This window comes from Centropristis striata, chromosome 22 (assembly GCF_030273125.1).
Source record: "Centropristis striata isolate RG_2023a ecotype Rhode Island chromosome 22, C.striata_1.0, whole genome shotgun sequence".
Taxonomy (NCBI): Eukaryota; Metazoa; Chordata; class Actinopteri; order Perciformes; family Serranidae; genus Centropristis; species Centropristis striata.
This window is the reverse complement of record NC_081538.1, coordinates 15,458,534-15,481,828: the sequence shown is the minus strand read 5'-3', so window position 1 is coordinate 15,481,828 and position 23,295 is coordinate 15,458,534. Positions and strand designations below refer to the sequence as shown.

Sequence of the window (23,295 nt, the reverse complement as noted above, 5' to 3'; positions counted from 1 at the left end):
TTTTTGTGTTCAAAATGTTGATCCAGTAAATAAAAATGAAAATAATAATCAGGTCATCTAGGTGAGGTTGTGCTGAAAATAATGATACCAACACGTCATGGTAAAGATTGTGGTTTATACAGGCAGAATGAAAAGGAGTCCAAAACCAAAGGGTTAAGACCCATTTTTATTGCCTGGCTTTTTAACTTTGCGTGAGTTTTGTGGTCCTCTCTGTCTTTTATTTATTTTTACTACATTTAACTACGTCTTTTATTTATTCTGCAGTGTTTTATTTATAGCATCATTTTTGATTTATGCACTTATTTGATTATTTATTACTTACTGTTAAATGGAAATGTTTGTTTTATTGTTTTTATGATTCTATGTACAGCACTTTGGAGACGTTTTTGGTGTTTAAATGTGCTACACAAATAAAGTGGATTGTGGATTAATTATCTTTAACTCTCAAATTTTCTTAGCTGAACCAAATTTGAATTTTGTCTGTTAGGATAGTGTACATTGCATTGATCACAGTACATCTGAACTACGGGTTGTTGGTCTTGTAATATGGTAAAATGCCTGCATAGAGTAAAAACCATGGAATGGAAAAATGCACTCCAAGTTAAAATGTATTAATGTTGCAGGAATATAAATCATTGTATAAAATCAGAACATCGCCATGATGTATAACTCAGACACTGTGTTCAGCTTCAGTGTAAATCAGTGCATTTGTAAGGTTGTGGAATGATTCAATGGAAAAGTCAGGGTACATTACTGTGGTGAAATCTCATCTTTACATGCAAACATTCATTCACACTGCAGTTTGTCAGGAAACACAACAGAGGCAATGTGTATGTATACATGTTTGTGTGTTTGTGTGTGTGTGCGTTTGATGGGGGAGTGGGCTGATTTGCAGGCATAATGTCTAATGTCACAGGAAGCACCAGCAGCCATATTGATCATTTTTCATGTCCTGCCTCATTTCACTAAGAGGCTCAACCCGACTGCTGGTGGCGTTTTCAATTCACTTATGAGACAGACGGAGAAAGACAGAGAGAAGTGCAGCTGCAACAGTAACAACACATAATGCAAAGTAGGGCTGGGCGATATATCAATATAAAAGCTACATTTTCAAATGTGATATGGAATTAGACCATATCGCACATATCGATATAGTTCAAATTTACACTGTGATCCTTGCTCCAGGCAATTATTTATATTTTTTTATGTAAATGTGCACTTTATGAAAACACGCCACAGCCAAATACTGGAAATCTGTTATGAGACCAAGTCTGCAAGCCTGGTTTGCAGGACTGTCAAACTCTCTTGCACTTGAAAAACTTACATTTACGATCAAGGGAAAATATTCCACCTTTGATAAAATATGGGGACGTTTTATGGCATTTCTAGAGGGGGAGAAGATTACAATTTTTTTTAGCTCTGATTTACCCCCCCTGTTGCTTTTCCTTTGGTCGGTCAGGATTTTATGGGTAGCAATTTATGAGTATTGTTTTCTGGCCTTGTGCGACGACTCAATGTGTAGACATTTAGGTATGCTATGATAATGTCTTGCTGTGAATGTTCTGTATTGTACCTTGCTTGTTCTTTGTCTATGTTCTTTTTGTAATACTGGAATTATATCAAAATGCAATAAACACACATTTAAAAAAAAAAGTGCACTTCATGGAGCTTTGTTCACTTAAATAAACGGTTTCAATAAAACTACTTGTGACATGTCATATTTGACTTTGACTGAACATTTGCTCTCACTTTGCGATAAAAATATCAGGATATATATCGTATATCGATATTCAGCCTAAATATATCGGGATATGACTTTTGTTCCATATCGCCCAGCCCTAACGCAAAGCTGGAAATAAAACAGGGTTTTCTGCACTGTTAAAATTAACAGTATCTTTATTGATTTATTTATTCAAAGCACAAAATCAGTTATCAAAAAGTACAACAAATTTAAAAATCTTTTTTTAAGTGTTGCTGAATTGTAATGTTAAGCAAATGAAACACTCAACACAAACCAACCTACAAGTGGTGCTTCAACAAATCAATAACACACCTTAAACATTGTGTGAAACAAAAACCGCTGCACAAAAAACACAATTTACCCTTTGTGATTGAAGCTATGGCTTTTTTTTGGAATGCCGGTAAGGGATTTTGTCCCTCTCTATTGTCTGATGTATGTGTAAAATTTCCTGAGCACATTTCTGATTGTTTCAAAGTAATTTCACATAGTGTTAAAGGTTGATTTCACCTAAATAAGGTTGAAAAGTTGCATTAATAAAATCAAAATGTGAAAAGGAAACAGACTGTGAATAATGTATTTCATCAGTTAAATCCCCACTGAAGACAATAAAAATAGACAAACAGAAATGATAACTTTCATCACTCAATTACAGTAATGGAAAAAATTATTAGACCATTTTTCATGCCCTGCAAACTCATAAATGTTTCATTTAAGAGCTGATATCTAGCCATTTTCCATGTTTTTAATAATAATTTTGGTTATTATAAAGAAATCAATGGAAAATGCCATGGAAATTGTTTTCACCAGTTTATTGTTCATTTGGACAAATATAATTATAACAAAAATAGCTCATAAGAGGTTAATTTAAGAGCTGATATCTAGACATTTTGGGGTAATTTTGTGTCTTTTTTGTCATTTATTGTCTTTTTTGATCATTTTTAGATCTATTTTTGGTCATTTTGTGTCTTTTTTAGTCATTTTTACATCTTTTTTTGGTCAATTTGTTTCTATAACGATAATTTTGTGTCTTTTTTTGGTCATTTCGTGTCTTTTTTGGTCATTTTTACATCTACAGTCATGGAAACATTCTTGATAATAACCAAAATCATTATCAAGAAAACCATGTTAAATGACTAGATATCAGCTCTTAAATTAAACTCTTGTGAGCTATTTATTTATTTTCTATCATTATATTTCTCCAAACAAATGTACCTTTAGTTGTACCAGGCATTAAAATAAACAAGAAATTGAAGAAAAAGGGTAGTCTAATAATTTTTTCCATGACTGTACAGTGTACATCATTACATTGAGCCCTCTTCCTCTACGATTCTTTAATGACGTGACTACAGTTTTAGTTTTCTCGATGAACCAACACCCCTGGACAGAAGTGGGCATTAATTCACATTTTCTTTTCCATGTTTAAATAAAACTTTAAAATCAAAAGAAACAAGGCATCTGTGGCAGCTCTGTAATTAATCCTAGTGATGTGCCAATGAAGCTTCATGAACCATTGTCATTATTTTCAGAGCCCACTAGATGGTGCTATTGCTTTAAAGAAAAAGGCTTGAGTAATGATAATCGAGTGTGCTTTCAGCTCTTTGTTGAACAGAGATCACCATCTAGTGGGCTCAGAAAATAATGAAAATAGTTCATGAGGCTTCATTGTCACATCACTACTTAATGCTTGCCTATTTTTTTTGTTTAAAAAAAAATGTTTTTTTAAATCTACTCCACTTTTCTCATCTCTGATTAATAATTTTAAGTATCATATGCTCTTCCACATAAATAAGCACTCCACAAACCACTGTACTCTTCATTTACACTTCAGAGCCAAATTACCCACAGCAATCTGCGCAAGAGCCATCCTTGAAATGTCATTATCATTACAAAAACACACCTGCACTCACTTCACCTTTATCCCTAAGCAATGACACAGGAATCGGAGGATTTCTTTGGGGTGGGGCTTGGTGAGGGAGCTGAAGGGGATGGTGTCTGTCTGCTAGCAGGCTGGAACCTTCTGCTGGGTGTGTATGAGGGTGTGCTGGATGCAGAAGCTGATGTGCCGGATAGGTATGATGCACCGGGTGGATAAGCCGATGTGGTGGATAGGTATGCGGTTGAGGATGAGGATGAACTGGGCCTATAAGGTGATGCAGTGGATTGGGATGAAAATGAACTGGATGCATAAGCTGACGCCATTCGTTGGGATGAAGATGCACTGGATGCATAACCTGATGCCATTGGTTGGGATGAAGATGCACTGGATGCATAAGCTGATGCCATTGGTTGGGATGAGGATGTACTGGTTTGAGCTGATGCACTGGGTCGGTGAGATGAAACACTGGGTTGTTGAACATATACGCTTGGTCTGGGAGTTGGTTTTGGTGCGGGTACTGATGCTGTACCATACAAGTCGACGAGTGGGTGTGTGGCCTTGTACTGCAGCAGGTACTCCGGGTAGATCTGTTGCTCCTTAAACACGACAAAGATGGAAGGGGTAACAACGTCGTCCACGCAGCTGTCATAGAGGTTTATTTTCCCGTTGTCCTTGGAAGGAGGCCGGAGGTAGCTGGAGGACCCTTTAGTGTAGTCTCCCACCAGCACCCGTGAGATGAACAAGGATTTGACGTCAGAGGTGCCGGTGTAGCTGTGAGAGTATTTTGCATCCCGGGCGAAGTAACTTCCTGGGTTGGGACATGAGATTTTTGTATTATTGCAATGTAACTATACTGAATGTGGAAAGACACAAGGGCTGTAAATAATTTTTTTCATTATTGATCAATCTAGAATTTATTTTAATCGGAAGTGCCTTTCCTCTAGATGGTGACGGCGTTTTTGGGGCTTAAAAACGCAAAAATCTGAAACCACCCTCCAGAGTGGAAAACTGTAATGACACTGTGTGTCCGTCTACACTGCCAAGACACATAACTCTGCTCAGATCTGCTCACGTCACATACACATTTACGTCACATACACGTTTACGTCACATACACGTTTACGTCACATACATGTGCCAGTACAGGAAAATAAACAAACATGTAGGATTATTCCCATGCGTTGGACCTTCAAGCTGCTCTGGCAGCTCTAATAAACTTACAGGAGTCTTTCCACCAAATGTATAGGATATGTACAGATATCTGTAATTAAAAAAAAATTTAAAAAAATTAAAAAAAAATTGGTGCATCAAGTTTTGGATGCACCAATTGGTCGGAGGCGAGCCAGACGGCTTTGGACAAGACCTGGGAGATCTAGTCGATGGTGGATAACTTTGTGGAAGGAGTAACTGATGAAAATGCGTGGCGTGAAAACTTCCTCATGCCCAAAGATGCTCTTATCACTTTAAGTGATGCCACCTGGCATGCATACACAATCCAATTCCACACACTTTTGCGTGACTGTATGCATGCAGATTTCCTTCCGCCATTTTTTCATCTTCTGTTCAGACCGTCATCTTGTAAACGTAGCCTAATACTCTGGGTAAATGTTCTTCTTAATTTTACACATCTACATATGGTTTTATGAGATTGATTTTTGATGCTATGAGATTTTATAACTTACCTTTGCCGTAAGCAGTTCCATGAGTTCCACAGATTCTCCAGTCAAAGTTGGTGTGGCAGATTACATCTACGAATTCAGGATCAGTGCCATGAAAAAGCTTCTTTTCTGTCACATTGCCGCCATAGTTGTTGCTCTTCATGTGAGTTTTCTGCCTTTGTTCAGGAAAAATAAATCACAAATGTTAAATCGAGCGGATACATTTAGGAATGCGTGCTAATGTAAAGAGAAAATACATGACATGGCAGTGACACAAATCACAATTAAAATAATACAAAATAATATGTAACTAAAGTTAGTTGACAAGTTCAGTAATGCAAGTAGCACAGCAATATCTAACATTAGCAACCATAAGCTACTTGTTGTGGCAGTGAATCCCTCAACTGAGCAACGGTGCTTTTTCAGCTTTTATTTTGTAAGAACGATAATGTGTTACTTTTTGTTAACAAAAGTTACATAGCCTAACCCAGTTTACATTTCCATGTTGAACAAGTTTCCAGACCAAACACATCAAAAATCATATACGTACAACTGAAATGCGTCCCACAGGGCTTTGTTCTGGATCCTCTCTATTTTCTGAATGTCGAAGCCTCTCATAGTGCTACAGAAAAGAGTTTCAATCTCCTTATATTCAGCTGAGGGGCGCTGGAGGGGGACTCGCTGCAAAACAAACAAGAAAACAACTTGTTTTAACCTGGGCAAACAAGTTTATTCTCTCACAATATCTTTAAATAGTCATGTTTTTTTGGCCACTTGGGGGCAGAAGAAAACGGTTTTAAACACAACATTGACATATCATCACCTTCTTCCTTCAAGTTGAAATACTGTGAATTTGCTAGCAAAAAGTTATTATTTCTTAAATTTGTTACTTTCATAACATTGTTATTATAAGTATACAATGGAGCCATTGCACAATGGAGTATTAGCCAATTACTTTATTATCGTTACTTTACAATTTTATCATCATTAGTCTAATGACTTATTTGTATTGTTAATGTATCATTATTTATTTAATTTGTATTTATTTGTATTCATTCCATGATGATGGTTAAAATTAGGATTATATTTAAATAAATTTAAGTAAATTAATTCTGCGATGATGATGATTATTACCATCATCATCACAATAATGATGATGACATTTTTTATGGTAGCAAATTATTAAAGTTAACTTTGATGAATTGAAAACAAATTGTGAAAGGTTCAAAGTTCTATGAAGAACACACAGTGCAGAATCATAGGACCGGTCATAAAGTAGCCCCGTCATAAATCATACTCTGCTTTATCATCAATTTGACTTTAAATGGCACCATAATTTACAAAATTAACATAATGCAGCATTAAAGAAAACTTGAAACTCGCAATTGAGACCATAAACCCACTATGAGAATGTTTCCCGAGGTATCACAATGAGTGAGAAAGAGGGTCATTTTCCTATTGACCTGCATAGAAATGGACTTCTATTTGCAGTCAACAGTGTCACCCCCTGCTGGCCATTAATGCAGTTTTAAAGGGATTTTTGCTTTGGCCTCACTGCTCTAATGCAGAAGTTGTTGTTGGCATACAACTTATTATGATAAAGAGTTATAAAGAACTTCCTTGCTTATCAAAACACTTATTTTACACACACACACACACATATATATATATATATATATATATATACACACACATACATATATATATATATATATATATATATATATATATATACACACACACATACATATATATATATACATACATTCATATATATATATACATACATACATACATATATACATACATATATACATACATATATATATACATACATATATACATACATATATATATATACATACATATATAAACTGCTCGGCTGCAGGTTTTCTCCAGTGAGTGTTGGAAGTGCATGTTTTGCTTTTTATTATAGCTGTTGGTGGCACAATAGCTAAAATTGCAGTATGTATTACTCCTCCTGAGTGTAGATGGAACACATCAGCATATCTACGGGTCAAAACTGCGGCTGTACATTCTTTTGGAGCAGGTTGGACTGGAAGTGTCTGTGGTTCTGCAGGTGGATGTTGTTGGCCTGGTTCCATGTGACTCACATCAGAGAGACTGTGTGTCTTTATTACAAGCTGCGACAGTGTGTGACGGGCACTGTTTTCACCCTGTGAGTTCTGTCCGTGTGTATATGCATGCGTCTTTCATGATGTGTTCCTGGAGACATCTGCTGCTGTGGTAACTAAAGACATTACAACATACTGTCTTATTTCTGATAATGGTAGATTGGACAGCTTCTAAAAACTTAAATATAAATACTACTTAGAGATAGATAACTTCAGGTCAGAGCCTACTTTATTAGTAATGGAAAAATCATGAATGAATGCAGCACAGATTTAATTAATTAAATTTTATTTGTAACAGAGTTATTGGGTGATTCCACTTGCTATGATTTAATCAACCAATACAATGCTTATTGTAATTATATTTCATTTTCATACAATGTTGATGTGATAATGCATATATGCTCCCGTGTAATGTAGCAACATTATTTACACTGTCATAAATGCTTATTCAATCCAATGTACAGAAAGTGCTTAGATCATGCTAGTTAGCTTAGCATGCTAGGTCGCTAATTTTCTTTTATCAATATGTGATTAGGATGACTGGGTGTGTGCGCTGTGCGGTGTCTGTGGCTGACCAGGAATATCGCCTTTGTGTCACCAGGTACAAATTGTGTTTTTGTTTGCATATGTGTTCTATTTTTATCGAAAATTGTGATTGTAACTGTATGAAGTAGAGTCTGCATAGGTTATAGATGCATATAAATCTAAGCTCACAAGAACTGATTGCTAGGCTCTATTTAAATTTACAGTCACTACATTTTACATTAAGTTCATATGGGAGAAAGAAGCTAAAATAAACTTCTCAGAGGAGATGTACAAAATAAACATTTCTTAAACCCATATCCCCCCTAAAATAAAACAACTTCAGGTGGGTTCGGTACAGCCGAACTGCAGGCAGTGCTGGGGGGAGTGTAGACCACCCCGGGCATATCATTTCCATGTTTTCTGGGATGCCCAGTTCTCCAACATTACTGGGTGGAAATAGTAGAAAAGATTAATTTAACAATGGGTTTGGAGATCAAATATGAACAATTCATCTAGGGAATATCTCGCCCTCATTTAATTCAAGCGCTTCAAGTATTTGATTAAAATAATTTTAGCAGCCAGAAAAAGGCTATAACTACAGGGGAATGGATTGGAATTGTAAAAGGAACATAGAACATGGAGAAGCTAACTTTCTCCCTGAACTTACATATGGACACATTTACTGACGAGTGGAGGAAAATGTGTTAACATAACTTAGAGAAATATATATATATGTACAATATGTGTGTATGCAATCAAATAAATGAATGATACATGTTTTAGTTGGTCTCTCTCAACGGCACTGAGTTGGTCTTGGTCTTGCAAGCCCGCTAATGCTAGCACGCTATCGAACGGCCGCTAACGTTAGCATGCTAGCGCTAGCCCGTATCAATCAAATTGCAGTTAAACAAATCAAATAAATGAATGATACATGTTTTAGTTGGTCTCTCTCAACAGCACCGAGTTGGTCTTGGTCTTGCAAGCCCGCTAATGCTAGCACGCTAATGAACGGCCGCTAACGTTAGCATGCTAGCCCGTATCAATCAAATTGCAGTTAAAGAAATCAAATAAATGAATGATACACGTTTTAGTTGGTCTTGTTGGTCCGATAACCCCACCCCCAGCCCCTGACGCAGCGTTCACGGTTCAAGACCAGCAAAGTGTGCCACTGGAAAACCAAACAACCGTTCGCAATTGGCCGGGCACTGGTCAAGATCCGCCTGTGGTGGAAAAACCCTATAAGAGACTCTGACCTTTTTACTTATTGTTATTTATTTCTCGGCTTTTGTCTTTGCTTTTAATTTTTGTTACTTTCTTTTTAAAATGTTTAACCTAAAATAAAAAAATAAAAAATAAAAAGTATATAAATAAAAAGAATACATGTTAACTGGCCTTTGATACAGACAAGGGCGTAGGTTTGGTCTCAACATTGGATAGGGACAATATAACTGCATAACCTGCATGTACATTTTTTGCTGGGGACGGGACATTAAAAAGACCAAACTGATTGGACTGGGTCGGGGCTACATTTCTTGTGAATGTGAATCTAATGAATAGGTAGGCTCAATGATCAATGCAAAAAAAGTGTACTGATTGTATTAACTTTCACTTACCAGTAATATTACAGTGAAATAGAAAGTGTATTCTCATATTTACCATTATATTACAACACAACATTATAAACAACATTCAGCCTGTTACAACTTTCTGTTCTATAGTACTCTTACTTTTCAGATTTTCTGCATGCATCCAACATCTTCACATTCATCAGTAAGCCCACCAGTCCAAATACAGCTACAATACTGTTTTCTTTCTGTTATATAGAATGCCTCATTTTAAATTTTTCTCATTTCTGCATGCATCCTCCAACATGTTCATATTCATCAGTAAGTCCACCATTTCCAAATATAGATTACAATGTTTTTCTTTCTGTTCTACAGAATTCCTCATTCTCTGTTTTACTCATTTCTGCTTGCAGCCAAAATAGGGGTATAAAAGTTCACCTGATATACGGTCAAACCTTTGTTTTCAAAAACTACTGAAGAAACGTTTTTGAAATTTCCAGAATAAATGACTGGATTTTATTAATTAACAAATGATCCATTGCATGAGCATAACTTAAATTATATTAATATACAGTTCACAATAAATACAATCTTGTTTATCTCTTAACTATCAAGGAAAACAAAAACTAAATATCTGTCTTAAGACCAATCTACATTGTCTAAATAAATGAATGATATATAACTGAAAAAACTTCTTACTGTCAAGGAATAACACACACAAAAAAAAAACCTTCTCTTAAAGCAACACTGTAGTTTTTTTTCATCTACGCCTACTTTTTCTCTCCCCCTCCAAACAGGTGATTTACAGTTATTTTTACACAGTGATACTACTTAACCTATGCATGTATCTACACGTCGTTGCCTACATTGTCCTTGTTGTCTCTTTCTTCTTCTCCCTTATTTTAATCTCTAAACTGCATCAGTGGTTGGGCTGAGCGATTCTGGAAAAAATCTATATCTAAAAATAAATTTTAATTGAACTTTTTACCCAAATTATGATAAATGTACAATTATCTGAGAAAATTGAAAAAATTACTGCATGGGCTGCAAATAAAATATTTTTAAATAAATAATTTAGAAAATAAATAAATATTTTTTAATAAATAAATACACTAAAAGGTATTTAGTTTCAAAAGTCAAAAGTCAAAACATGCTCTAGCCTACATGTCTTCCTCTTAAACGAGGCCTTTTATAAGAAGAAAAACAGCAGCAACATGTGTTTTGACTGTGATGCTTTCCTGTAAAACACAGACAGGACACTTTTCTTTGAGCAGCTTCTTGCTTGCTACAGTTCACACAGTTTAACATTATGCTCCGCTCTGATGCGCGTCGGACTTCCAGTGGTAAAATTAGTGACATACTGACGTCTTTTTGCTAATGTGATGTTACTTACAGTTGCTACTGCAGAGTAAAGGAAGTAGGAGGAGGAGGAGGAGGAGGAGGCGGAGGCGGCATGTCCGTCGGACTGCGTTTGTCTGTGTGTGTCTGTGTGTAGGGGTGGGCGGGCGTTTGTTTGGTCATCAGCCGAATGAGCCAATCAAACGTGAGTTTGAAACGTAGACTTGACAAGAAAATTGGACTGGCACATTCACGCTGGTGCAAAAGGGGTAAATGTGACTCTGAACATAACGCAAATAATTCACTCAATAATGGTAGGGTCAATTTTATCCTTGCAAAATATGAGAAGACAATCTAACTAACCTATATAACTGCACTTCAAAGATAATGCAAATAAGGTTGCTTACAAGTTGGTAGGAACAAGTTGGGCCTCCTGAAAAGTTGGTAGGGTCATGTCCCTACCTTCCCTATGCAAACCTACGCCCATGGATACAGACATTAGCTATGAGTCACACCTCTCTTTCTTGTTGGTACAGGACAGAATTTGCAGATTGCCAAAACAGCAGTTTATTTATGCTGTACACAGCAATACCGGATTTCTTTGTTAATGTTGGAAACTTCACCTTCCTGCCAAACAACTCTTCATTGATTTTTTTCAACCCTTTTTTGTCGGAAAATCACATCAGAAAATAAATTTAAAATAATAATAAACGGACCAATTTCAATAGGGTCCTCGCACCGTTAGTGCTCGGTCCCTAATTATGCTGTGGATGTATAGCAGTAAGATTCTCTTGTTTTTCTAAAGTATTTAATTGTATATACACTCACATAACTTCAAAGCCTGGGCATGAATGAGACTGAAGTTATGTTCATCATACAGTTTGAAGGTTAGGAGTATTCACAATACCTTGAATCCCGTTGCAGGAATCTGTGTCTTATCCCAGTGGTCGGGTACAGCAGTGGAATTTGAAGTAGGCTTTCTGTGGTCAGGAAGCAAAGACTGATTAGTTTTATTATGACTTGGTTTGTATAGAATGGCTCTTAAAAAAGCTGGAAAATAAGTGGAACCAATATAATATATATTTGGGATGCCGTACCTGGATTTCTTTGCTCTGACTTCAGCTGCAGAGAAAAACTTGGGTCGTCTTCTCACAAGCCTCTTAGTGCCATAGTGCTTGTTTGTTTGAAGCATGTCTGAGGAAAAGGGAAATAAAATGATAATACTGCGTGAATATTTTAAAATGCAAAAAACTGTAAACACAACGATCCATTGCCTAATATTTGTTTACCCTGGAAACTGAGTGAGTATGACTGTGGACCAGCGGTGAAGTCCACCACGTCTTTGTCATTGTCCAGAAACCTCTGCTCCAGTGTAGAGCTGTCCATGTCTGCCGCTTTGTGTCCCCCAGTCTGCAACACAAGACGGAAAAGAATGGTTTTACCTCAAAAAAATAACTGAAGAGGTAGATGACCAATCAGGAGCTGGCTGGTATGGTATGCAAAGAGACAATTGCCTTCAGAAACTAAACAAAACAATTCAGCCAAATCATTGTTAACTACAAAACAACTGACATTTTACAGAATTTTTGAATGAGTAGGGTTGCGGGGGAATTAGTTTTATATAACTCAACAGCCCTAGATGGGCTACACCTCTACTATGAGCACAACCACCTACACGCAAATTCTGCGAAGACCCAAGCCTGCTCGTTCCACCTCAAGAACTGAGAAGCAAACAGACCCCTTACATGGTCACATGGTCTGGAACACCTCTTGAGCACTGCCCAAACCCTCCGCAGAGTATGTGTGTCCTGTTTGGGAGAGATCATCCCATGCCAAGAAACTAGACCCAGCGCCTAATAACACCTGCCACTTGATCACTGGCTGCTTGAAACCCACTAACAAAACCAACTTGCACCTCCTCGCTGGCATTAGTCGTGTTTCCTTTCGGGGGAAAAGTGGCCACTGGGAAAGTCTCAGGCCACACCCTCTCAAAAATCCGCTCACTCTGCGTGTCTTCATTACAAAAAGGCCCCCAGAGGGATTTATGAGACTCCGGAGATGATGTATGGTTTTCGATCATCGCGATGGATTAAACACAGGAGACACAACTGTGGCCGCCGTTGCTAACTGTGCACAACGTCAGCAGCTGATCATAAACAAAGCAGCATGGCTAATTATGCACAGCTTCTCTGCTGATCATAAACATAGTGATCGTGAATTGACGGCATCACTAACTGTGCACAGAGTGTCTGGTGCTTGTTGTAAACAAACAGAGATCGCTAAGTGAACACCTCCTGCAGCAGCAGCACATACACACTGTACTGCTACAGAGCTAACTGTTAGCTGGCTCTGTGACTGCAGCTGGGAGAGACTGCTACAGGAGGACTGTGCCACTTCGACTCGTTCTTACTCTTCTTAACGAGCCGCTGGCCCCACAGCTCGTTAAGAAGAGCCGAAAAGTTGCTAATTATAATAACAAAGTCGCTAAGTTGGCAACACTGCTTCGCTGGCTTTTACAAATGACGTGTGTTGTTGTGGCGTAGAGTACTACGTCACATCCTGCTTAGCGTTCTATCCAATCAGTAACCAGGTTTTCTTCAGGGGAGAAAAAAGGCCCTGCTCTTCTACAGGGATGAAAAAAGTCCCGACAAAAGGCCGCTGCCTCCCTGTCTTGTCATCACAGTGAGGTTGCCAGTCACATGACATGGCATGACCCCTATACAAGGATACAAAGTTCTGCAGCTTTTTTTTTATGAGTGAATTTCAAGTACTTTCAAGGTACCTAAAGCAAAACATTCCCAGACTCTCAAAGCCTTTATCATCACATCTAAATTCTTCCTATAAATAAAAAAAAAATGTTTACAGAACTCCTTTGCACCCACAAAAAAAATGTATATCACTTTATTTTAACAGCTGTCCATATATAACTATTTCAAGATATTGGGAGACAACAAACAAATATGGCAAAGGGAGCGTTTCATTTCAAATATTGAAAGATTTTTGGGCTACATGAGTGACCGTGCAGATCAAACACCAGAATATTCTAAGTTTTTAAATTTGTACCTACACTGCCAATAAAACCTTGAGATCATTTTTAGACTTTGGCTTTTGTACAAATTAAACAATATAGATGTGATACTAACATTGAGTGTTATAGTTGTTGCTAGGCAGGTTTTCAGTTAATTAAGGCCCAACATTTAATTGTACCTTGAATAATTTATTAATCACCATTTTTCAGTTATTGTGACTATAAATGTCTCAGAGAATAACAGAATTTAAAACACATTATTTAAGTTTGAATACATTTTATATTTTATTATTATTCAGTTTTATGTGTGCCTTAAAAGTCAGTGTTTTTCATGTGAGGAACAATGTGAATATTCAGTCAGTTCCAAGATGGGGTTTTCATCAAAGATCAGGGATTTCTACCGAACAATTATTTCCTTTTATTCCTAATTTCAATGCCACGTTCACATACACATGCAGCTCTGAAAGTGTGAAATCTCTAACTTCATGTAATGTGCTATTTCTAAGTGTAAACCTGGAGGACAAAAGACAAACTGGCTCAGTTATAATTGTTGAGCATTGGCCAGCTTTAGCTAAAGGAGCTCCAGTAAATGCTTTTAAAACTTGATTTCTTAATTCAGCTGTCCAATGTGAGCATGACAAATTCAAATTTATGCAATCTGGTTACAATCTCTGTTGGAGATAATCTTTTTCCTCGGGGATGGTGCCACACAGCCCGAGCTGTGAGCACAGTCTGCGTGGCATCATCTCTGCATCCTTTGATTTTTTTATGTGGATGTGGAGCCATAAAAGATTAGATTAAAACTTAAAGTATGTGCATGGGTAGCAGCTTAAGGAACAGAATACAGCAAGGGGGAAACAAAAACCAGATAAAACAGAATATAAGGCGTTGCAGGGTTACGTAAACACATGTAGTTGTCAGTTCAAGGAAGGTTTAGTAGACCATGAGTGGGAAGTGAGGAGTTCAGTCCGGATGTGATTTTTTTAAGTCTCTGTTCCTTTAAAAGGCAGCACCTGAGGGCGCTCCCCTGTGCCCTCTGGTCTAACAACTGTCACAGTCCACATGGACAACAGCCAGTGTCAATAAGATAGCTGGGGACTGCTAACATCACATTAGAAATTCTACACTGAACTAAAATATAAACGCCCCATGTCACATTTTAGAGTTTTTATTAACATTAGGGTTATGCAACATATGAAGCGAATCAAAATTCATTTTTGTTAATGACTAATCTTCAGATCACCGTACATTACATTTTGATATTTGCATCTGCAAAGGAGTGACAATCCTTTGAACATGTTGGGGGTAGGGCTGGGCGATACATCGATATAAAAAATATATCGATACATTTTTAAATGTGATATGGAATTAGACCACATCGCATATATTGATATAGTTAAAAAATATATATATTTATGTATAAATGCCTTACTGGGGTTTGTCATATTTAGTTATTTTGTAATGTTCATTATTCTTTTCTCATATAAATATATTTATAACAGAAAAGATTGGCCTATTTTATTTCATAGGCTTTTTTATTTAAGATATATTTTTTATTTAAATGTTCACTTCATGGAGCTTTGATTTAAAAAAAAAAAAAAAAAAAAAAAAAAAAGGTACTCCTGTTGTTACACAGTATTTATGAATAAACAGTTTCAATAAAACTACTTGTGACATGTCATATTTGACTTTGACTGAACATTTACTCTCACTTTGTGATAAAAATATCGGGATATATAACGTATATCGATATTCAGCCTAAATATATGGGGGTATGACTTTTACATATCGCCCAGCCCTAGTTGGGGGTCAGGTTGAGGAAATTGAATGTTCAGTATTTTGTGTGTCTCCATTTGCATTTCTCACAGCAACACATCTCCTTCATGGAGTTGATCAGGTTTCTATCGTGGCCTCTGGATGTTATTCCAGTCTTCCCGGAGGGCCACACGGAGCTGGAGCACATTATCCTGAGCTGGAACACAGTTGTGGACACGTAGATCCAGAACATCCCAAAGATGCTCTATGGGCGACATGTCCGGAGAATACGAACTCTATCATCGGCCTATCATCCCTGCATTCAACATGCCAATGACACGTTCCCACATAACCTGAGACATCTGAGGCATGATGACTTATGACTAAATTTGAAGTTTTTGGGGTGGCCTTTTATTGTCCCCAGTATAAGGACTGATTCTGTCTGATCTCCATCTGGAAATGCCACACCCAGGTACTGAGTGAAATCACTGCATCACTGAGCAAATGCTCACTGACAGAGAGATGGATTAAAATGTTACACAAATCAAGAGAAATAATCCTATTGTACACGTAAAAGTCAGCATATGTTCACTTAGAGTTGTTAACTCCATGTGGCATCAATATTTGACATGGGCCGTTTATATTTTTGTTCTGTATACTTCAGAGCAAAGCTTGGACAGCCTCACTCCTTCCTATCATGTGTGTGCTTGGAGCAACTTTGCTGCAAACTGTTGTCTCTCCAGTAGCATATAGGGTCGTGGTAGGCCTGCAAAATGTCACTGAAAGAGAGGTAAAGTGGCCATTTTTAGCCCATATCAGCTCCACTAGCTTCGCTTGCCGAGGCATGTTGTCAGTGTGCATTAAACTATTGGCCGCTGCTGATATTTTTTCATGCTGCTCCACTGTTTGCTAACTCGCACTGTTATCTGTAAGGGAGTGCTTCAAGGTTTTTATTACGTGGCATTAGATAATATGTCCCTTCGTTGGCTGCTATATAAAGTTGCATCCACATTTCTGAACATTTCCCATATAGCATTGCATAACTATTCCATTGTTTCTATGAAAAATACTTCAACGCAATACAGGAAATGCAAAACTTTCCTCATGTCTGTGTTACAGATTAATAAAATCTGCATCATGACCTTTAGTAAAATGCTGCTTAGAAATACATTTAGCAAAGCATAAAATATACATCTTATATGCCAGGGACAGCACACAGGAATAAAGAGTATCAACAGAAAGGATATAATGATAATTTGCACATAACCGCATATTTGAGGGAAAGCAGATGAAAAACTGAAGCACTCTTGGTGCTCCAATTCAAGGTGATGGGCCCAGATGGAGAAAGATACTGACGAACACTAGACAAGATACAGAAGTGTGCTGTTAGCTTTTTTCTCCCACAGGGCGGTGACCGGAAGCTGAAGCACCAAGAGGCTAGGACAGGAATGGGCAACTTAAATGCTGGAGGGGGCCACAATTTTTCATGGACACCACAGGGCCACATGTAGGACCGTGCACTTAACCAGTTATGATAAAACTGCAATTTTTAATATGTTAACAGTGCAGTAACTTAACATATTTCATGCTCAAATGCATGTACACTGTAAAAAAAAAAGGTGTGTCTAAAAACAAGATAAAAACACTAAATCTGAGGGAAATGATCTTGCTGCATGAACAGATAATTTCACTTGACAAGATTTCTTAAATTAAGATTATTAAATCTAGAAATAAGAATGTTGAACACTTAAAATAAGAAATTAACTCCTTAAACAAGATCAATTATCTTAACACTGCTAAATCTAAGTTTGTTTTATCTTAAGAACCAAATAATTTGCAGTGTATAACAGTATAAAAAGGAATACAAAAGGTTCGAAGCAAATAAAAAATAACCACTTACTGTGATTTCTTTTGTTTTCAGTGCAAGAGCAGCAGACCAACAGTAATTGCAATAAGTAATTTTGTGCATTTCTACACAGCAGTTTTAAGATTTCATGCTCAAATGCATGTAGTTGTACTGAGGGCCACTTCAAGTGAGGGTGCGGGCCGTATGCGGCCCACGGGCCTCCAGTTGCCAATCCCTGGGCTAGGACTAACCTGTGTGCCAACGAAATGGGCGGGCCGAGTCTAAACCATAACAGTTTTTGACCAATCAGATAGTCACACATTCACATTATAACTATCCAGCTAACTGCTTAGCAGCCTGTGATTTCTGAACAGAGAAGGTCCATGTACATGCTCACACTTTCATTATTGTCTTAAATAAATAGCCAAAAGGATTTTACTCTCCTCTCATCTGTTCTGCAAAAAAACGAACTCTAACATCTGCATCATCACCATTAAAACTAATAAAAGGGACTCCAGTTACTCACAGCTGAGGCGTACGCGTTCCACTTTCCGGTTTCGTCCTCCCAGTACCAAAGCCACTCAGTGGTGTGGATGAAGTCTGGCTGAATCAAAGAGTTGATGGTCGAGAGTCGTCGTACGTCCTTCGATTGATGGGTCATGGTGTCAAAATGGACAGGTGGGCTGGTGGTACTAAAGACAGCAAAACAGACAACTATTAACTCATGATATTCATTTTATTTTAACAGCAAGTTATCTGTTGTGTTACATACATACATTAGTTCAGATCAATACTGGGATTGTCCCTATGCAATTATAATTACCCTTAGCTCATTTTTTGGATCATAAAACAAACAAACAAAAACATTTTATTGCCTGTTATGATAGAAAAATACATCATTTTGTCTCTCAGGTACAGCAGAAATAGGGTTGCAAAATTCTCAGAATTGAAAACTTCCCATGGCAATTAATGGGAATTTATGGGAATAAACTCAAGTAAAAACTCAACATTCATGTTTTTGTTGTTGTTCAATGAAAGAATGTACTGTTCAATAAAATATATAAAACTTGATTTAATACTTGTATTATTTTTGCATGGATGTCTGCTTGTGACAAAAAATATATTAATATTTGTTTGGATATGATGGGTCATCATCGTTTACCTGCTGTTTGAATCCCTCACCATTAGTTACTGTCAAGCTCTGCTCTTTTTATCTGAATTCATATGATTTTTCCTAATCTTCTTGCCTTGTTGAAAAAGTGTCTTTTAAAACTGTCTACAGGTTGTGGTGTTCAGAGGCTAAAATCTATTTCTCATTGTAAAGTTAAGGACGTTAATTGTCTAATAAGAAAGTTGACACCTGAATCAGTTGAGCCCTCGAAGGCTGCTGAATTAAGAGAAGTGCTGTGATAAACAGACCAAACGGGAGGATTGGATTTACTGTAGGTAAATGGTAAATGGATCTGCACTTAAAAAACGATTTTCTAGTCGCTTTGCGACCACTCAAATCGATTTACACTACAGACTGCGCTCATTTACCCATTCACCCACACATTCATACTGGTGGCAGAGGCTACCCTAAACGGTGCCACCTGCCACCATTGGGAATTCATTCACACACTGATGAACGCAGCATCGGGAGCAATTTGGGGTTCAGTATCTTGCTCAAGGATACTTGGACATGTAGGCTGCCATGGTCAGGGACCGAACCACCAACCCTCCGACCGAGGGCAACCCTCTCTACCAACTGAGCCACAGCCGCCCCGCTAGGTCTGTTGGTTAAGTATTCCCCTCCACATGGTTGAGTAAAAGAACAACATCGTCCCACAACTAAAACCCCACTGAATGCCAGTAGAGAGTACCTGTATGTATTTTCAGGGTCACAGTAGTCCTTCTCAATCTTCTCATTTTCAGGCAAATTGATCCATTGATCATCCTCTTTGACCACCCATCTGTACGGCATCTTGTCGTGAACTTTAAAACATTTATCTGAGAACACATCGGTCAAGTAGAGAATTATGTTGAAACTGCACACAAAATACATTTGATCACTACTCTTTTTGATGGTATATGTTGCATCAGTAGCCCCTTTTAAAGGTCCCGCAAATGTCACGATATATTGCCAGAAAGATCTGTGGCGGCTCTTCGCCTTAGGGCGTTCATTGTGATCCCGCAAAGGCGTGATATTCTGCCCTTTCATAGTGCAGTCCAGCATTGCGGAAAGAGGTGGGAGGAGATGATAGTGTCGTACAATAGAGTAGCAGCAGTGCTGAGCAGTAGCACAGTGCTAATAGGCTAACAGTTAGCTCTGTAGCAGTACAGCATGTATGTGCTGCAGCAGCATGTGTTCACTTAGCGACCAAGCACTGGACACTGCACAGTTAGCGATGTCGGTTTGTTTGCGATCATCGGTGGACACCACGTGTACAGTAAGCATGCTGGTTTGTTTACAACACGCAGCAGACACTGTGCACAGTAGCGACGGCGGCCGCAGTTGTTGTGCAGCGGCTTAACAGTGATTGGATGACTATCGGACCAAGAGGGAGGTGTGTGTTAGACGTCAAGCACAACGTCAAACATCCCGATTCGCCCTGATGGCCCGTTCATAGTGGTCCCGCTTCCAACAGTCCCACCAATTTTCCACCTCTGTAACGACCTCTGGAGGCGGAAAATTGGTGGGATCATTTGATCCCGGCATCCCGCTTCTGGCACGTTAATAGTGCAGGCGAGACATTAAAGAGCGTAAATGTCCCGGCATGAAACAGCACAATGACTGGGCTAAGTGATTACTCACCATCATGTATGCAGTGTCCTTTGATGAAGTACATGCATATCTCAGTTTTATCTAAAGGAAATAAAGAGAAGTGCATTACAAAATGTTGTTTAACATTTGGCGCAATTGTTTTAGATGACCTTTCAATGAAAGCTTCTGTAGCTGACCTTGTTTACCTCTGACAGGCCTTTGCCTTCTGTTTGCCCCCTCAGGACCCTTTGCATCAGCACCAGGGATGTCATTAGTGGAACGGGTTTGTTGATTAACAGCTTCTGTGGGTTTATTCGGCTTTTGTTTTCTGCCCTGACCATCGTCGCTGCTCGTTTCGGAGGCGTTGGCGGCAGCAGCAGGGCGTTGCTGCTCTCCGTCCAGTCCATCTGCACTATACAGATCTAAATCATCAAAATCGACAAGGATGTCGCTGCTTGAATTGGCTCGGTGAAGGTTGCCCTGGTTTCCTCCATTGCCCCTTCTTCCTCTATGGCCTCTATTTCCTCTGTTGCCCCTGTTTCCTCTGTTACCCCTGAAACCACCTCTCCCTCTGTAGTTACCGGCGGAAGAGTTTTCTTTCTGCTGTGGACGGTTGCCCCCATCGCCCTTTCTGTCATTGTACTTCAAAGCCAATATGTTTGCATAAGCAGACTTCAAGGAGTCAAAGAGTTCATCAGGTATGCGTTTCTCCTGCAGGTTTTTCAATGGCTGTGCAGCGGTAAAATCATGAGTCCTGAAACAGTTGCAGTCGTGGTGCAGGAACCTCTCGCAGATGTGGAGTCTCTTGCAATCAAAACCCTCCTTACACAGGCCGGAGTCCCCGGAGCCATTGTTGTAATCATGACATATCTGGAAAAGAAAGAAAAGATAGTTACATTCTATGAAAGCAAAAAGCTAAACTAAGGGGGCTGAAAAACGATAAAGAGGACTGTATATGTTCAGAACGCTGCTGCTTGAGTCCTCAAGACCAAGAAAATGGATCACTCCACTATCTGCTGTGACTTAGTTCTTTTAAATCAAGGTTGAAGGCCATTCTGCCGGTGATTAAATTAAATAAACATTCATTTTCTGCACTGCACTGTATTGCTTATTCTTGTTTTTACTTGTAGGACCTCCCAAGTGCTGTCCGGCCCTTGCCGGGCACATTTAAACCTTGGCAGTAACTGTGACCAGCTTGAAAAGGCCCAGGTTGCTTGTTGCTCCAGCTGTGAGGTGTTCAGAAACTCTCGCCTAAACCTCACTGCTTTGTCACGATTATCACCATTCACCTTACTGTGTACCCTTCCATACACTGAGGCAACAGTTTTTAGATCTGATCTACTGTTACTGATCCAACTATCTGATTTAACAAACTCCTCTGGATCACTCTTCTGTATGTGGTGAAACATACCTGTGGCAGGAATGAGTTGTCGCTTTGCAGCAGCAGTGTGGACAGCTCCGCCCGGCTCAGAGAATCCAGATCATGCTGTTTCAGTATCTCCGCATTGTGAGAAGATTCCAGGTCATGTGAGAATCTGCATCCAGTCCTGTCATCAAAGAAAATAACACACATAGTAGTTCAGTCATCAGTGTTATTCTTCATATACTGTTAATATTGCTCAGGAAAATAAAAAAAATATATATATAATTAAATAGATACATGATCCTAACTACACAGTAGCACATTTAAACAAAGTTATGGTAGCACAAATACATTGAACATCTATAAACACCTTGACTGATGAAAACCTTTTTCATATTTACATTTACATGCAAAATTAACTAATTATGACCATTTCACCAAGTAGCAGGACACTACTACTAGCCTATAGAATGGAGTTCATATGAAACGTAAATTACACAGTATGTGAAAAATGTCGTCAAGCTTTAGGGAATAGTTTTGGGAAATATGTTTATTTCCTTTTGTTTTTCTCAGAAGTTATGGACAAGATTGATACAACCCTGCTGTTTGAATATTAAATATTTAAATAGGCTAAAAACGTGCAGTTGGCAAGCTTAACTGGGGAATAAAGTGAGTAAATGGTATTTTTCACACTTTTTACACCTATTCCAGTGATTTTGCTAAGCTAAGCTAAACTAAGCTAAGCTAAACATCTGCTGGGCTTAACGTTAGCTAGTTAGCTTAAGGGCATTTAACTCTCCGCCAGAGGCGACGACATCACAGGTTTTCCAAGAAATCCCAGACTATTTCTGAAACAAATGACTAATATTTAATATCACCTGCGACGCTACATTAAACTCTAAGTGACCAATAATATTCAATGTGTTAAATTAGCCTGCAAGTCCACAAAGTGTCCATGTTTGTTTTTATGGTTGAGCTGTCGCGAATATGAACAGCACATTGCAGACAATTTGACTAGCAGCAATAAAGCTTCCTCTCAAAAGAACTGACACAGCTCTACAGGAGTCACAGGCCTCTCCCAGCACTCATATGATTCACCTCAGGCCACTGTACTTTAAGCAAACACACTTACCTTGTCCTAGTGAAGGGACAGGACCCGGTGAGGAGATATTTTTTACACAGGTGTAGCCCCCTGCATGGTCCCGTACAGCTCTGAACTCTGCACAGTCTTAGACTGGTCCTGGCCACCACCTTCGCCTGCCCGAAAGGGCAACACGACACTAACTTCTCTGCGTTAGTAATGATCTCAATAATAGCATCGCCCGAGCCGAGATCACACATCAAGTCATCCAAGTTTACTGCACCTTGATGGGACAAGATGATCTTCAAAATGACCGTGTCCATCTTTTTTGTCCTGTCTTCCTCTGTCTGCTACACCCGAACCAAACACATCCACACGGTCAGCTACTGCTGAGCGGCTGCTGGGTTCAAGGGAGTAGGAAAGTTCAGTATCATTTCTGATGATTGGAAAACGAAACTTAACTATAGCTGGAATTACTGTTGTAACGCTGCTCTCCTCCGCTTGGGTGCGTTGTTGTGTTATATGATCTAATACACCCTGTATTCATATAAGGCAGGGATGAGCAACTTAAATGCTGGAGGGGGCCACAAATTTTCATCGGCACTACCACAGGGCCACATATGGGACCGTACACTTAACCA

At 38.6% G+C, this 23,295-nt stretch overlaps 1 protein-coding gene across 2 annotated transcripts; it reads right to left on the bottom strand.

Moving 5' to 3' along the window:
* Positions 1-1,653: 1,653 nt before the first annotated feature.
* Positions 1,654-23,062, bottom strand: si:ch73-252i11.1 (uncharacterized protein LOC553517 homolog). 2 transcript variants are annotated; one of them, XM_059325911.1, is made up of 12 exons: positions 22,706-23,062; positions 21,622-21,757; positions 20,408-21,080; positions 20,262-20,312; positions 19,330-19,456; positions 17,994-18,159; positions 12,128-12,248; positions 11,936-12,032; positions 11,746-11,818; positions 5,826-5,956; positions 5,300-5,451; positions 1,654-4,425 (listed from the first exon to the last, which is right to left on the bottom strand). In XM_059325911.1, the coding sequence occupies exons 1-12, from the start codon at positions 22,975-22,977 to the stop codon at positions 3,662-3,664; spliced, it is 2,763 nt and encodes a 920-aa protein (XP_059181894.1). In that variant the 5' UTR covers positions 22,978-23,062; the 3' UTR covers positions 1,654-3,661. The 2 variants fall into 2 exon arrangements, with proteins under 2 accessions (XP_059181894.1, XP_059181895.1); XM_059325912.1 differs by having other exon boundaries at positions 20,417-21,080.
* Positions 23,063-23,295: the final 233 nt, after the last annotated feature.